The sequence below is a fragment of the Emydura macquarii genome, unplaced genomic scaffold, assembly GCF_026122565.2.
Source record: "Emydura macquarii macquarii isolate MOO-44397 ecotype Brisbane River unplaced genomic scaffold, CSIRO-AGI_Emac_v2 contig_2205, whole genome shotgun sequence".
NCBI classification, from domain to species: domain Eukaryota; kingdom Metazoa; phylum Chordata; order Testudines; family Chelidae; genus Emydura; species Emydura macquarii.
In genome coordinates, this window is record NW_027132342.1 from 26,192,055 (window position 1) to 26,208,700 (window position 16,646).

The 16,646-nt window shown below is 41.7% G+C and overlaps 1 protein-coding gene across 1 annotated transcript in view; it reads left to right on the forward strand.

The window, feature by feature from the left end:
- Positions 1–16,646, forward strand: part of FGD6 (FYVE, RhoGEF and PH domain containing 6) — a 103,211-nt gene that overhangs the window by 24,248 nt on the left and 62,317 nt on the right. The window contains exon 3 of the mRNA XM_067559791.1: positions 11,905–12,049. Coding sequence (XP_067415892.1) covers positions 11,905–12,049 — 145 coding nt within the window. The remainder of the gene's footprint in view (positions 1–11,904; positions 12,050–16,646) is intronic.

The window sequence follows — 16,646 nt, forward strand, 5'->3', positions numbered from 1 at the left end:
ACTTGAGCTAGCCTGCCTTGAATGGAGTAACTCACCTGTACTAACTGAGCAAACAGTTGCAGTGAAGACAAGCCCTATGGCCACATCTTTGATGTGTTTTTTTAAAAAACAGGAGGGGTGTGGGAGGTTGGGGCTACTAACAAACACTAAGTTTACAGCTATCCTTCTATGGTGGCATTAACCTTCGTCTGTTTATGCCTATGTCTACACTACAGACCTTACAACGGCACAGTTGTACTGCAGCAGCTGTGCTGCTGTAAGGTCTCCCATGTAGCCGTGTTACCCAAATAACAAATATTACAGGATCTTATTAGGGGATAAGGCAACAAGCCACGTTTATTGTGAACACAGAAACTTCTGTAGATAGTATCAAAGAAAAGAAAAGTATCAACACTGCAATAATATCAATATTGTGCTTTACCAATGAAATAGCATTACTAATAATGTAAACACTAGGAAAACAGTATTAACATTATATCAATACTACAAATTACAGACACACATGTTTCAATTGATGCTTTCATTCACATTCACACACACTGACAGGCACACACAGATAGAGACGGACAAACATACATAGGGATCTTCCAGATGTCATAGTTACCAGCTTCTTGGTGCTCATGATAGTCACTGGCCAGGTGACTAGAGCATGAGGATGAGGAGCAAGGTTCTGCCGATGCGCATCGGTACTCCTGGCTGGTGTGATGTTGTAGACCCAAACCTCCAGTCTTCATCTTCTTGTCCCATTTTATAGGGAAAAGACCCCATGTCAGTCTATGGGTTTTGCATTGTCATGCTGCAACTGCATTCTTGGTGTGATCCTTAATCACCCACATTGTTGCAAGCCTAATCAGATTTTGTCCTTTGAAATGTGCTGGCTCCAAAGTTATCAGGGTGGGTTCCTCTTCGGCCGCTTGATCATCTTTGCTTCTTTCTTCTTCCCTCAAGCGTTTTAGGTGAGGCTGGTGTTTTCTTCGTCTGTTTCGATATCCCTTACTCAGACCAATTGTTCAATCACTCTTTTTGTCTACATGCAACTCAATTGCTCAGCCATTCACACTTCAATCACTCAGGGCCAACTCCTAGCTGTTTAGCGCAAACCTTATTTCATTTTTGACAGTATCTTTCACAATTAGATAGATACATTACATTGCACAGTGTGGCTTTTGTATTTAGAATAGGATTTTACAAATATATTGGAAGCAGGTAAAATTAACAGATAAACTGGCCAGTGGACATAGTACAGACATTTACAAACAATCTTAAAATTATACAAAGTGCAGACAGACTTGAATTAACATTTAAAAGGGTAGAACAGTAAGAGTCAGTTTGAGGTTTTAGCTTTTGATTCAGACTGATGTGCCTTTTGGTAGGAAGTGGGGGGGTTTGTGGCTCTGTTCTTACATATATTTCAAAAACAAGATTTTGGCCAACAGCCACCCTGTGCCGATGGTAGAGCCTCTCCTGCTGACATAGCACTGTCCACACCGGCACTTTTGTCGATGAAACATATGTCAGTCGGGGTGGTTTTTTCACACCCTTGACTGACAAAAGTTTTGCTGACAAAAATGCTTGTGTTCACAAAGCCTAAGCAATTGCTTAAGGCCCCAAGCAGCTCCAAGGGGCTCCCTATTCCCTTTTGTGTGTGTGTTGACACGGGGGGGGGGGGGATGTTCCTGCTTAGGACCCCCAATGGGCTAGCACTGCCTATGGAGGAGACGATGCATTTTAGTTATCCTGCTGTGAAAAAATGTGCCTTTTTTGGCAGTGAAGACAGTCTACGTAGCTTGTCTCCAGTAACATGACTGATTTCTGGTTCAGGCAGAGTTCCTAGAACATCAAACAGCTACAGCAGCCCCCACTAGGACCTCAAACATTATCAGTTTTATCTGGAGAGGAAAGGTGAGCTCCTTCTTTCTGTGCATCCACCATTGATGCTTAGAGATGACAGGTATTTTAGAAATAACTAAGGTTTCTAAATCATGCTGTATCATGTACCCGTTCTCATGTAATCTTTTTTGTATAACAGGCATGTCTTAAAGACAAATGTGGGGGCAGGGAAAGGACCATGAGAAACAAATTTCAGCAACTGCTAGAACTGTGAACTAAACAGGCATCAGTGGGAGAATCTGAGAAATTCAGTGGTGTATTTGAAGTGTCATGTCAGAATCCGCATGCATCTGGAATAATCTAAAATTCCCTCAGACCATGCCTTCCAGTCTGATTTGCAAAAGGAAACAGCTGGTAATTTTGGAATGCTGTAAAATGCATCTGGAGATTGAGGTATTGATAAAGCAAACAGCAAAAGGTAACTTTTCAGAAGAACAAATTAAGCCAAAGGACCTAATGCCTTCCCTTTTATTAATCATATGATCTTCATTCGCCTGCTTCCATTACTCCTTGAGCTCCCCGGGCTTTCCCTATGGATCTTTGTGATCTCAGTGAGTGTTTTGTATCACATTTGGCAAATGTCTTCTGTCAGGTATATTTGACCGCCTGCATTTTGCCTTTTGATAGAAATTTGTTTCCCTTGTTTCTAAGAAACTGCAGTAAATTATCCTAGAAGCAGACTAAGATTTAAAAGTGTGTTATGTAAAAGTGTAAAATAAGAAAATTATGATAAGATCAAATGAAATGTAAAATAAATGGTACCAAAATAGGACTAATTTTAAACCTGCCATCTTCTTATTAGATTTTGAATAATTTTTGTTTAAAGTTTGTTTTTCTAGTTACTGTGTCACTATCCCTGTTAGGACTCCAGAGAGTTTTAATTCTGACTTCCAGAACTTCTAAATCAGATAATTGCTTCTGAATTGTTTACTTTACAATAGAGCAGAGGTCCCCAAACTTTCAGCTGCGAGGGCCACATCCCTCAGTCTTGCTCTTATGGTGGGCCGGAGTGGCTGGACCCACGTCACATGGGAGGGGGCGGGGGGAAAGGGGCGGGGATGGGAGGGGGACGCAGCTGCTGTGCGGAGCTGCTTGGGCCAGGAGCAATGTGGCTCCGACCAGGGCGTCGCTAGGCCCACGTGGCAGAGAGGTGAAGCTGGGAGGAGGGAGCAGGTGTCGGTGGGCTGGATGCGGCCCACGGGCTGTAGTTTAGGGACCCCAGCAGTAGAGGTTCTGTTAGCTGGAGCCTCAAATGTTAGATCCAAGAGAACTGATTTTTTTTAATCTAGCCCTTGAATAGCTTTTCAATTTGAGAGACATTCTAAAGGCTACAGCCAAATCCTGTTTTAGGAAAATCCCAAATTTTGCCAGTGAGGCATATTGCCTTGGTCACAGCTTTTGTCAGCGTGACTAATGAGAGGGATTGTGACAAAGATGTAAGGGATTTCTTCCCCACAGACTCAGTGTACCCTTAGGACTTCATAAAAACCAACAAGATCGTTTTCAACTAAATTGATAGTGATGATCTATGTGAATAAGTCATATGCATAATAAAAATATGGGTGAACGTTGAGATTGGGAATCCTAATAAATTTAAAAGAAAAAGTGATATATATGCCAATGGTGATTCTGAAATGTTACAATACTAAAAGTAACATTTGAGCTGAAATATATTAGGCTGTGCTATCTGGTGCATTGACCCTTTGATATGAACTTTAGTTGTGATTATAAATTTTAAGCAGTTTAATACTCTCTATATGTTGTATGTCATCTCACAAGTCAAGAGAAGGGCAAGAAACTATTAACATGCTACAAGACTCTGCTCCAAAAGAGGCTATTTTCTCAAAAGTACAACAGGTGTGGACAAACCTTTCTAAAAATTGCAAAAGTGTAACCAGTAAATCATATGAAATCCTTAGCTGAATTTGTGTGTAAGGTATGTGTATTTGTCAACCCTTTACCTAATTTCAAAATAATTTTTGGAAAAGGCGTTCTGAAATACACAAGTACAAATTAGAAAGAAATTATAAAAAGTAATGTATCAAGGAGTAGGCTATTACAAATTTAATCAAATATGTTGTATTTTAGAAATACTGTAGAGTTAATTATGTGGGAGTTAACAGTTAAGTTAATGTCCAACTTACTAATGAGAGTTCTTAATGGTGAAACTCTAAAATGCAGACAATCTACACAGCAGAAGAGACCAGATAGACTGACCTGGGACAAGACTTGCTGTCATCTCTCTGACTTAGAGAGTGATAGACTGAATCTGAATGAGTTGGGAACTGAGACCAAAGTCCTCATTGTGATGTGAGGCTGAAAATATGTCAATGCTTACTTTTTTTTTATTTTTAAAGGCAGAGCAGAGCTTATAGCTGTGTCAATGCAGCTGTATGTATATTTTGCTTAACTTTTCTTTGAGGACTCTTTCTCTTTATTTTCAATCCTGGGCCAAGTAACCTTTTTCAGATATCTGTCAATGGAGGCATAGGATGTCTGGGGACAAGCAATGTGGGAAAAAAACTTAAAATGAAGCAGTAAGGTAGGATTAACTATCTCAACGTTCTGTCCAAAGCATGGTGCAGTTGGCCCTTCTCCAGAAGGTGCTGCAGGCTGGTGTGGGTATGAGGAGAGTTTATAGAACTGAGGAGTCTTAAGCATGGACACTGGGTGGGGGGAAGGGGCAGGAGTGTAATAGGGGGAAAGAAACCAACCCTGAATTCTAGGAGAGGCAGGATGTTTAAGGCACTAAACTAGAACTTAGGACATTAGGGTTTACTTCCCAGCTCTGCTCTGACTTTTATGTAGCCTGGGGCAAGTCATTTAGTTTCTCTGTGCTTCAGTTCCCCACTGCTTAAATGGAACTGTTAATACTTCTACTCTCTTGCCTTTTTGTTTGTTTAGATCACAGGCTCTTTGGGGCAGGGACTGTCTCGCACTGTGATTGTGTAGTGCTTAGCTTAATAGTGCCTAAAAGTGAGGCCCTGATCTTGGTTGGCACCTCTCAGTTCTGTTTTAATACAAATTAAAGGCAGGGTTGGTAGTCCTGCCTATTATTAAGGTTGTCCAACACTTTCCATTAGAGGACCCATTTTCACTTGCTTATAACTTTGCTATTAGGGCTGAAATTTTCCATGTTGGATGTATGCCCCAGGTTGATATTTAATTTCAGCCAAAATGATTTAGCTGTTTCGCAGAACAAGGCTCAGGAAAATAACATTGTTTTTCAATGTTAAGAAAGTTCTGGTGACCTTTTATTTGGAGAACTGTATTGCCCCTACACTTTGAAGGAGGGAACTGAAATGTGATAGAGGGTGGCCTTTGTGTCAGGGATGTGTCTTTTGCCAGTCCCCATAAAAATCCATCCAAATTTGGCCAAGTTATAAGCCTTTGAAAAATCACAGTTGGCACATGCTCAGCACAGACTTTCTAGAGTTTAACAGCTAAAATCTCTGAAGATTCTGCTCTCCCTGAGCATTCCTTCATTCTTTCACAGCACCTACATGTGACTGGACTGAGCATGGCACCATCCCCACAGAACAACTTAGCATGCTGCAGCCCAGAGCCAGGGTTGAAGCCGGAAGTTCTTTACCGTAATTTTTGTGTATAATTATAGATGTTTCAATTGCCAGTGCAAATAAGTCTTTTTTTAATGCTAAGCCAACTGTAGATATGATTATTTAATAAAATATTAAATAAACAAAAGTTTTAGATTAGCCTGTGTACACAGTGGTTAAAAAGTTGTAACCGTGTTGGAGTTAACATGTATGTACTTCACAGGGAAAAAAACTTATGTTAAAAACATTTGCCATTTTAACCATAACATTTTGAGATACCTTGTTTATGGTCAGACTTAAAGTTTAGAAGTTCACAAGAGATTCATACTGACAAGCAGTATGTTTCTTGCCAGAATTGCTTTGTCCTAATTTACAAAGAATTGCCATGATATCGGTCTTCCCTTCCATTTTTTTTAATGTGACATATATAATGTTTTAGGTTGCTTTATTGGTATCTTACTCAGCAAGCAATAGGAAATGCTACATTATCAGGCAAATTAACATTCTTAAATTTATGTAAATAAATAAAAAGTTTAACCACATCTATCTATAGATAGCTTGCTCACATGATATGACAGGATATTCTTACTCAAGGGACAGTGTGGTGAGTTAGCAATGAGGTGTTTCACATGACTGATAATGCAGAAGTTTCTCTTAGCAAAAAGCTTATTAATGTTGGGGCTGTGAGCAAAGAATATCTGACAAAGAGGAAACAAGATCAGGATGGATATTTTGGGAGAGAGTAGGATAGAGATGTCTGAGTGGGTGCTTAAAATAGAACACAATAGCTACTATATGAAGAGTGCTTTGATAGAAAATTGGGTTAGTAGGGAGAATTAATGTATGATGGCAGAGTTTTAAAAAAGAGGATAAGAGGGTAGAAAGAGTAGAAATCTATGGCACATGGGCAGAGAAACTGAAGTGGCCATGATAGAAAGATTGAGGCATTACAAAGGAGAGAGTAATTCTCTAAATGAAGATGTACTCAAATTTCATTAAAAAGCTTATTTGTATAGGACTGTCTTTAAAATGTGATTAATTTACCAAATCCATTAAATCCATATACTGAAATCTTCAATCTCTCTTTGGGGGCTGATATATAAAGCCCATAGGAGTATTTTCATTCTGAGTGGGCTTGCATTAGGTCCATGAACACTCAAGATATTTGTCTACAAAAGTTGCTAAATGAGTATTAATTTTCATTATTAATCTGTAGAGAAGTATCACAATGTTAAACTACTGAGGTAAAAGCATACGAGGGGTTGCGCAGTGACCCACTGAGCTGAGGAAATAGGGATAGCATGATGTAAAGATGAACAGGAATTACTCTGAGTCTGAGACACTATGGCAGCTGGGATGGTTCACTTTTTTGTTTATAAATAAAATGACCATAAGAGAAACTGCTGGAGTATTCGGCTGGGTCCCGATGATCTCAAAGAGACTTTTAGAACTATAACAGATACTCTTGAATTTCCTATACACTCAAGAAGTTGAGATCCATCTGCAGTCTGAAGTATGTTCCAAAATACTAGCTGATGACAAAAAAATGTTTGTTTCCTATTATACAACTTAAACTGCTTTTTGTTTTTTATTTGGTGTAAATCTTGTTATAAATTTTATGGCCATTATCTTTCTCACATTCATGAAGTATCCAGACAAACCTTTATCCAAAGGCAAAATCTAGAATAAGTGTACCACGATGCTGAAGTTGGCAGTCTTTCCAAAATGTGAAAGATTCCTACCTCTTCAACATGTCCAGTAGCGACTTGGGCAGGCTTGTGATCACAGAATTTCAGAAACCTATGTTTAAAAGATTGCAATCTCATTTGCTATAAAACATAATTTATCTTCTGTCATTCTTTTTCTCTACCTTTGGTACAAGCTGATTAGTTCAAATTACATTTTACATAAAGTCAAGCAATTATCTCCATCACATACTGTAGCTTGGATATTGAGGATTTTGGATAAATTACAGTAAAAAAAATAAGGACTGAAATTTTCAAAACTGCTTAGGGGGATGTCAAGCCTCAAAACCTCAAATGCAGCTTTGAAAATCCCATCCAAGTAGAGCACAATATTTTTAGTACAGGTTTGCCAATTTGACAGAATTATACCACATGTAGGGCATATGGTATCATTAGTAGAAATATGGGAGGTTTTTAGACCAGGCTCTTATGAAAATAGTGTATTGCCTCTTGTTTTTGGCATAAGAGTGAAACAATTCCTTGTTATCTGTTCTAAAGAGCTATAGGTATGCTGTTTGTCACAGTTTTGGGGTAACTGCACCTTTAATCCCCTCTGTAGTCTGTTTCAGGAATACCCACTCAAGCCTCTAACTCTCGCCTTTCTCTGGGAAGGGATCCACATCTCTCTCCCTTCCCTTTAGGTTTAACCTATAACTTCTCTGCAATTCATGTTGCTTTTCTTGGCAGGTATGACTAATGTCCAGCCCCTGCTCTTTTGTTTCTCTCCAAGTGCTATGACCATGAATGACAGCGGTTATTAGTAATGTAACCACACTCTTCTTTCATTTACTTGTGGACAAAAGCATACAGAAAAAAAACATATAAATCAATAAAAGGATCTAAATGCTTTACCAACAGCTCCTCATCAGTCCTATGGAGACCCTGACAGGTTCAGGGTCTTCTAACCCTTCAGCAAAGTTGGGTATCCTCTGCACAAAAGGTCATCCGTTTTTTGCATCAAAGATAAGGCCTTTCTGCCAGGTTAAACTCAGCCTTTCAAACTAAAAGCCCTTTCTTTGTCTCCTTGGACCTCTGAGATCTGAACTTGTATATACAAACTGTCTCAGGAGGTGGTACTTCTCTGGAGCTGTTTACAGTTCCAAGAACTGCAGCAATCCCTTCCTCTCCCCTTCCCCCAACTGTTTTAAGTTCCTGCAGGTGCTCTGGGAACTCTGCCCCAGGGAGTTCCTCTAGCTCACAATGATACATGGAACATCAATAAAGTTAATACAATAATCCCCAAGATACCATTTGAGCTGGGATGAGAGAGAAGGTTTTAAGAAGTGTGAACAATAGAAATAGCATTTGACTTACCTGTGCACATGGCTTTTATTTCAGAAGTGTATAACATTCTGTTGTCCTAGACTCTGCTGTGGAAAAGCCTAAATCTTCAAGTTTCTGAGCACTGGTGTGATCTTTTCAAACCCTCTGGATCAAGTATCGATGGCTATACACACCTCCATACAGAGTTCCTTAGCATGGTGGACTCAAAACTTGTGGGCTTCAAGCCTTGACCGTCCTGTAATGGACTAGTCCTTTTAAAAGATGGGCACAATAGGTACTAGCTCTGTCTAGGAGAGTCATATGTACCTAGCAGATGCTCGTTTTGCCTTTCTGTGAGGATGTGTAAATATTCACCATAATCCAGGCTCCCTAGTCATGTCAGCAGGACAGGAAAAATTGAAGCAGAATAAGAGTTACCCCCAAAGACAAAGATCCAAAACAGCTCGACCTCTTTGAAAGAAAGACACATTCTTCAGCCTCTCTGTAGCTGCCTATGGCTAACTGCCAAGCCATGCTGGCCAAGTATGACTTTCTAACATGGGACAAAGTGACACCCTTCCTTACAAAGCTCGTGCAAGACAGCAGAGAGGAGCTAAAAGATAATTATTGAAGGTCAGCTGGTGGCCAGGGTGGCACTACACATGGCAATGTATGCCTCCAACACCATGGCAAAGTCTCTGGCCACCATGGTGGTGATATGCAGAGCATCATGGCTCCAAGCATTGGAATCACAAGCAAGGAACAGGCCACTATTGAAGACTTGCACTTTGAAGGCAAGGAGCTATTTAGCAGACAGACAGACAGCACTCTGCACTCACAGAGAGACTCCTTATGCTTTCTAGGGATTTACATCTCAGTGCTGTAGCACAAGCCTTACTGCTCTCAATCCCAATAGAGGCCATGGACGATGTCTTACCAGCTCAGGCATCCTGAATACCAGGCCAGGAAAGGCTAGGACACAGGAGAGGGCACTACCTTTTCTCTTCCTCATCAATGCACCACATTCCTACAGCATGCCAGTGAACTTGACAGCAAGGTTGGGAGCCACATCAAATCCAGAGAATGAGCACTACTTTCAGAATCCACCTCCCTCCATTCCACCAGGCATGATCTGTTGTAACAGGATGATCATTGCCTCAGCTCTCCCATCCACTTCTACTCGTTACCACCTACATGCACCTGTTCTCAGGAGTGCCTGCTGCAATCATTGCTTCATTTAGGAGCTATAGAGGAGGTTCCAACAGAGTTCAGGGAAAGAGGCGGCATCTCCTGATATTTCCTCATTCTGTAGAAGAAAAGAGATCTTTGTCCTATCCTAGACCTGAGGAGACTGAACAAATACATACTGTTCCCAGGTTCAGTATGGTAACGCTTGCCTCCATCATCCTGTCTCTCCAAGCTCAAGATTGATTTGTCGCTGGGAGGGAAGAAACTACACAGTATTCAGAGCTTTATTTATTACCTGAATAGGACAAAGCCATTTTTGCTGTCTCACGGTTTCTTTGTAGCCCCTTCTGGCCAGGGCATCTCATCTCAGAGACTCTCCAAGTGGATGCATGCAATGCTGCCAGTTGGCTGGTGATCCTCTCCTTTCAGACATCAAACCACACTCACTACAGCATCTCTCGCCTGATTCCGAAACGTCCTGGTTTCTGGGATCTGCAAGGCTGCGACATGGAGTAACCCACTGGCTTCCATGGAATATCATGTCCTTGAACCTGCTGCCAGGGTAGATGCCAAGTTCAGGAGAGCAGTACTTTAGTCATTGTTTGACTGATTCAGCTGGCATTCACTGCCACTGTCCTGAGGGATGCTGCTGGCCAGCCACCAACACTGGGATGGTGGGACCTACATGGACATACTCGAAAAAGAAAGAATGGTTACTTACCCTATGGTTAGTGTGGCTCGTAGAGATGATATCAGTGTGGATCCCAGGACTCATCCTCCATCCCCGCTTTTTGGAATCTTCACCAGCATGGGCTTTGAATGGTGAGGGCTATGAGGGAAGGTCGTGCCTCCCCATGCCCTCTTATGAGAGGGACAGAGTGCATGCATGCCCCAATGGACACTGCTGTACAGAAACATCCGGTGTCACTCGCATGAGGCACGTGCATATCTACAGTGGGATCCACGCTGACTATTACATCTTGAAGAACCACAGATACTGTACAGTAAGTAACTACTCTTTGCCCACATCCTTTGGAGTAAATGGGAAAGGAGGATATTCAGTACCTTGCTGGCTTTGAAAGCTGATCCCATGAACTAGGTATTGATTTGGTGTAATTTGAAATTATTAGCTCTATAGTTGAAGATGTTGCTATGGCTTTATAACTCTCTCCCCTCAGGCTATAATAAATTAATATGTTCCTGTATGAGTTCATCAGAGCATTTTAGCCTCTGCTCTCCATGTTCTTCTTCTTGTAAGAGGCTACTTCATAATTTTACAATATTCTGTTTGCTTTTGCTGCTATTGAATTTTCTTAAGACCTTTACTGAAGATGTCAAGGTTTATTAGAGGAGGAGGGTTGTTCACAGGGTCAGCACACATGCTTGTTGCAATAAATCTTTGCAAGTTACAAATATGGCTAAAGTTAATGAAAACGGAGACTTCTGAGTCTACAGTTACAGAGCCTGATTATATTTGATAGTTTTGACAGCTGTCTGAATAGGCCTGTCATCCTACAGCCCCTTTTAAGAAAAGTGGGTATGTATTGAACTGACTTGTTTTTGTTTTCGTTTTTCATTTTCATTTTATGGATCTCAAAAATGTACATTCTACAGCCTCTTTTTAGAAAAGTGGGTATGTATTGAACTGACCACCCGAAGCATTAATGTCAACCTAATGTAGCTATTTAACTAGCACATGCCTTGATAAGCAAGCCTGAACTTTTATGGGTGTCCAATACCCAAATGTGTTTGGGTGCCTTTATTTAAAACAAAACCAAACCCAAAACCAAGATTGTCAAAGTGAGCATTATGTCCAGAACGAGCCCCAGTGCCATGACAGAGAGCAGAACAAAACAAAAACAACAGTCTCCCTTTATCCTCTGGCATATGAAATAAATATTTTTCTTATATATACACACATAATAGCAAGGGGGGAAAATTTCAGGCTTTGCCGGGGAGGATGACGAAGATCAACTTTGCCATCTGAGGGGGGGTGGTGAAGAGAACATAAAATCCTTTTGACTGTTTAACTTGTATGGCACTCAGCTGCTATGGCAATGAACATTGTGTAAATACCAGTATAGATACAGCATTCCAGACTCGTAGGTCTTCTATGGAAAATCCTGCTCTATCTTGTCAGGGCTCTCGGCACTTCTAGTAACAGTTAGCTCAGTTGTTGTGATGGATAGTTTTTCAAATAAAAATGAAAAGTTATGCTAATATAAACCAACTATGTGTTTTGGTTTTTTTTTTTCTTGTAGGCCATCAAAAGATCACCATAGTGATCCCAGTGCGGTGATGGGAGAGGTTCAATCAGATGAAGAGATTATGAACAGTTCTGATGAGGAAGATGACACAAATTCTGATTCTAGCAAAGGGGAGCTTGATCTTCAAGAAGATAAACAGGTGTATTTTGATTTTTAAAGCTTTGCCTCGTCAGTATTTTATAGTTTCCCATCTAGTTTGTAAAGGGCATTTGGGGAATATCTGCATAAGAGATGTAATGTTGTATAAATGTAAGCCATCATTTTTCAGATGCTTTTTGCACTCTGATAACAGTACTTTTTTTTGGTAAAGCTTTATACTTGCTGTGGATTTGCAAATGTCCTTGATGCGAAGAACCTTTGTTTAGAAATAGTCATAGAGTGTGCACTGCTCAATCCATCAGTTCATTCTTAACATCTTAAAGAGTTATGGAGCTGTAGTCCTACACACCACCCATGTGTATGTAGAGTTCTACAAACTGAAGTAAAGTGCGAAACAGTCAAACTTGACTGCTTTGTCTGCATATTCACTAAAGCTCTCAATCTCATGCTCTGGACCTTTGCATCCCAGAGATTCATGCTTTCTGCAAGGTGAACTGAAGAACATTGGAAACTGATGGCCAGGATTGGAGAAGCCGACAGGAAAACAGGTCACTAGACTTGCTGAGGCCCTTCCCAATGCCATCTCAGTGATTATAGGGACATGGGCAGATGAAACTATTGTGATATAGGATTGTTCCAGCCAAGTGTTGATGAAGGAAAGGAAAGGCTACTTTTCAGTAACAACTTCTCTTTCAGCAGAACAGCACTCTTGAAGCTGAGACACAAACCTTTCAAATCAGTAAACTGTCTTGGGTATACTCCACAAATTTAGCTTTATAGAACTGAAGTGCATGAGACCCTGCCTCTTAACCAGTGTGCAGCTGCTCCTTTCCAATGGCCAGGGTAGACCTGGGGCCCAACCCTTGCCCTGTGTTGGGAATAGTGTAGGATTCCTGTTTCTTGGATTTAAAAGTTACTGGTCTGGCCCACACTATTGGGCTTTCCTGATTGTATCTACTCCATCAAATGCAGAGGTACCTATTAAAGGGTGGTGGTGGTTTTTGTCTTCTCTCTGCTAGTTCTGGTTGCCTAGCTGGCACATTACCCATTTAAGCAACTCAGTTCCGTGCCTTCAGAGTGATGAGGAGATAGTGTTCCTTTGTGTGCTCTCCACAAGATCCTTCTTTATGGCCCATCATAGCAGACTTGTTTTGCCCCAAGTGCCCTGGAGATACTTTAGCCATGATGCCTAGGGTCTGGTTCTCTCTTCACTGCTGTCTGTGCTGGATGGCTTTTCTTTGGAAGGCACTCCCCATATGATTTCCTTTTCCCAACCCTCCTTCAAGCAAAGGATGACTGAGTAATAAAACAGCCTTTTTGAATCAGTTGATGATCTGGGATTCCATCACATTTCCCAGGGGCTTCCTTTGTAATTTTTTTTATAAGCATTAGAGATATTTGTTAGCTTCCCAGCATCCCTGAAATCTGTGTGGCTGTAGAGTCTGGTCTCTGCTTTCCTTCAGACCTGCTGGGATTGCTGCTTCTTCATCTCCTTCCAGGGCAAGTATCTTTTTGCTCTGTGGTAGAATATTATTTCAGACACTTGCCTGCCAAGGAGAACTAGGTTTAGGATTTGCCATTGCCAGAAAGAAGGGCTCATGTTCAACATGGTGCATGTTTGTGTGACAGCTTTGAATTTCCTCATACTTATCTGCTAGTGCTCTGAACCCTGATCTTAATGAATCAACTGTTCTCTTGATGAACAAGTTCGGAGGTGTGGGAGGGGAGGGGGTGAATCAGCAGCACAGGCTGTTCCTGTGGAACTAACCAAATTGTGTGTGGGTGTATCGGCTAACACCTCAATGTAAATATCTTTCTCTCAAGATTAAGAAGGACATTCCTAGACACACACAGTTAGGGCAGTGCTGCTCCGCTCATGAAACATCTCGTGTTTCATAGAACATGCTCTTGCCTTTATGTACCTCGGAACTGGTGGTGAACCATCTGTTTTTTAACTTGCTCAGCTGGCCTGTGGCACGTGGACTGTGACAGCTGGAGATTAACTTTACCAACAATCTGCTCCTTGCTTGAAACTTGCTAACAGTTTCTGCCGCTGCAGAGGAAAATGAAATAATCTCTGCATTGGTAATCAGCTGTTAGGTGGTTTTGTTTTTCTTAGCAAGCATATTCAGTCTAAGGATGTTTCTCATCCATTACAGTGGGTATAGTAAACACCTGCTGAGAAAAAAAATCTCAGTTTTTACCTTTTTACCACCTGAAAACTGAGGGAACTCAAGGCCCAAAATTTGAAATCTATGCTGCAAATTGTCCTGCCTTCCAAATGACTGTCTTCTGACTGAACAAATGCAATGTGGCATTTCCAGTGCTAGCTGATCTGAGAAAAATCTTCCAAACGGTATTGGAAAAAACAAAGGGGCAATATCTCAGCTCATGCTTATTTTGCATTAGTATTTTGCTATTGTGTAATTGTTACTTTTAAATGAGTTTGCAACTGTCAGTTATACAGTGTTGAAAGTTACCGTCTTGCAAAATCAGACTGCTTGTAAGTTTATTCCCATAGTGTTAGCTATGCTCTCCATAAAAAGAGAGAGAAGGATGTGAACCATATCCTTGTATGAATATGAATGTCCTGAATTTGGTTGGTTTTAATGATTATTTCTAATCTAAGCTAATATGGGGGCTCTGCCAAATACAAACCTAATTGATATGAATGGAAGAGCTAGGATTTTGTTGCTGAAATTGTCTTGTTTCAAAGTAGTACTAAATACTCAGGCCTACCTGAGTGTGGTAGAAACTACAATTTGATTTCCAGATCTCAATAATTTATATGCTGTTTGCTGGAGAACTAAAAATCTAGACCAAAGCTTGCAGCATTAGTACTTACTAAGCAATGGTCTAGCAATGCTGCTGATGCCAGTAGGCACTGGAGGGAGACGATCTACTGAGAGTCAGGCCTCCTGGATTCTGTTCGCAGCTTGACTCTCATTTCCATTGTGACCTTGAGCTAGTTGCTTCTCTGTGCCTCAAGTTTCCCATCTGTAAAACAGGGATGATACCGACATTTATACTTTGGTAGGGTTTGATGGGGACCATGGGGGGGCAATGCCCCCCCAAATGTATGATGGTTTTTTAAACCCCCGTGTTCCACGCTGCCCGGCACTGCTCCCCCCTCCCCCCCACCCCAACCAGATGTCTCGGCCTCAGTGGCATACTGAGGGGGAGGGGGCCATGCCCCCGGGCGCTGGCCTGGGTGGGCCCCTCTCCTCGGAGCTTCCCCCCTCTGACATCCCTGCACACTGACCCGGCCCTTGGCTCCCTAGTCGAGGCTGGGGCTGGGTTGGCGTGGCCACCGGGGATGTCAGTGGGGGAGGTGGTTCCGAGGAGGAGGGCCTGGCCAGCGCCCCACCCAGGCTGGCGCCTAGGGGCATGGCCCCCTCCCTCAGTAAGCCACTGCTCCCCTGGCTGGCAGAGCCCCCTGCCCAAGGCGCTCCCCCACCCAGGCCAGCGCCTGAGGGCATGGCCCCTCGGTACGCCACTGCCGCCACACCCACCAGCCCCATGGGGAGTGGGGGAGAGCGGGAAACGGACCTGCAGATAACCCCTGCCTGCCCCCCTGCAGAGTGCTGCCACTGATGGGGAGCAGTCATGCTCCCCTCATGGGACGCCCTAACCTCCCTGCCGCTTGCCTCCCCAAATTAAATATTCAAACTCTGTCTATGCATTTATAAAGCACTTTGCGATCATTGGATAAATGGCACTGACTAAGTTCAACATATTACTGTTGTTGTATCTAGTTGGGTAACCATACATTGATCCAACATTCAGAATTTAACTTTAGATTTGTAGACCTGTAGCCTGATATCTTTGTTACCTTTCCTTTGTTACCAGTCCTTACCTTTGTTTGGATTGAACTGGATAGTACCTTGGGACATCAGAAGAACAAATATACAGTGTATGGCTTCTGAAATTCCTAGAAATCAGCAAACAATATGAAATGTCACTTTAATTGATGTAACATCCTATAATACTGATAGAAATAAAATTGTATGGGATTACCTTCTGCATTACGATCACCTTTTTTAAATAGGAAATGAAGCAAGGAACCTTTCATTAATAAGTATGCAGCAGTTTAATAAAAACATCTAAAATTTTTAAGGTAAATTATTCAGTGCCTGCTCTTTTACTATTGTACTGCATACGATATCACCAGAACGTCAGCTTTACTGTTTGTTCTGTGTTACATACCGGCTTATCTATAATTTATTTTCATTTTATCTCTCCTTTCCTTTGACTCCCCATTGTAATTGAAAACCTAAATAGATAATAGACATCGTGCCAGCTGATAACACTAGGCAGGTGGCAAGGTAGGACTGCTACTATAGAGATATCTTTAAAAAAAGGCAGCAGACAAACTGTACACACAATTAGACTGTGCAAAACAATCTTTGCATGCCTGTCATCTTGTCCTCATTTGTTTGATGTACCATATTTGGTATTAAGCTTTGGCCCTGATCCTGCAAGCTGCTCTGTGTAGGTGGATCCTTCTGCCCACATGGAGCTCCATTGACTTAATTGGAACTCATCACAAATCTAGCCCAGGGATGATCATTTCTGTCTTATTTGGGACCAGCATGCAGGGCCTGGGCCTCAGATTGCAAATTCTCTGGTGTCCTTTG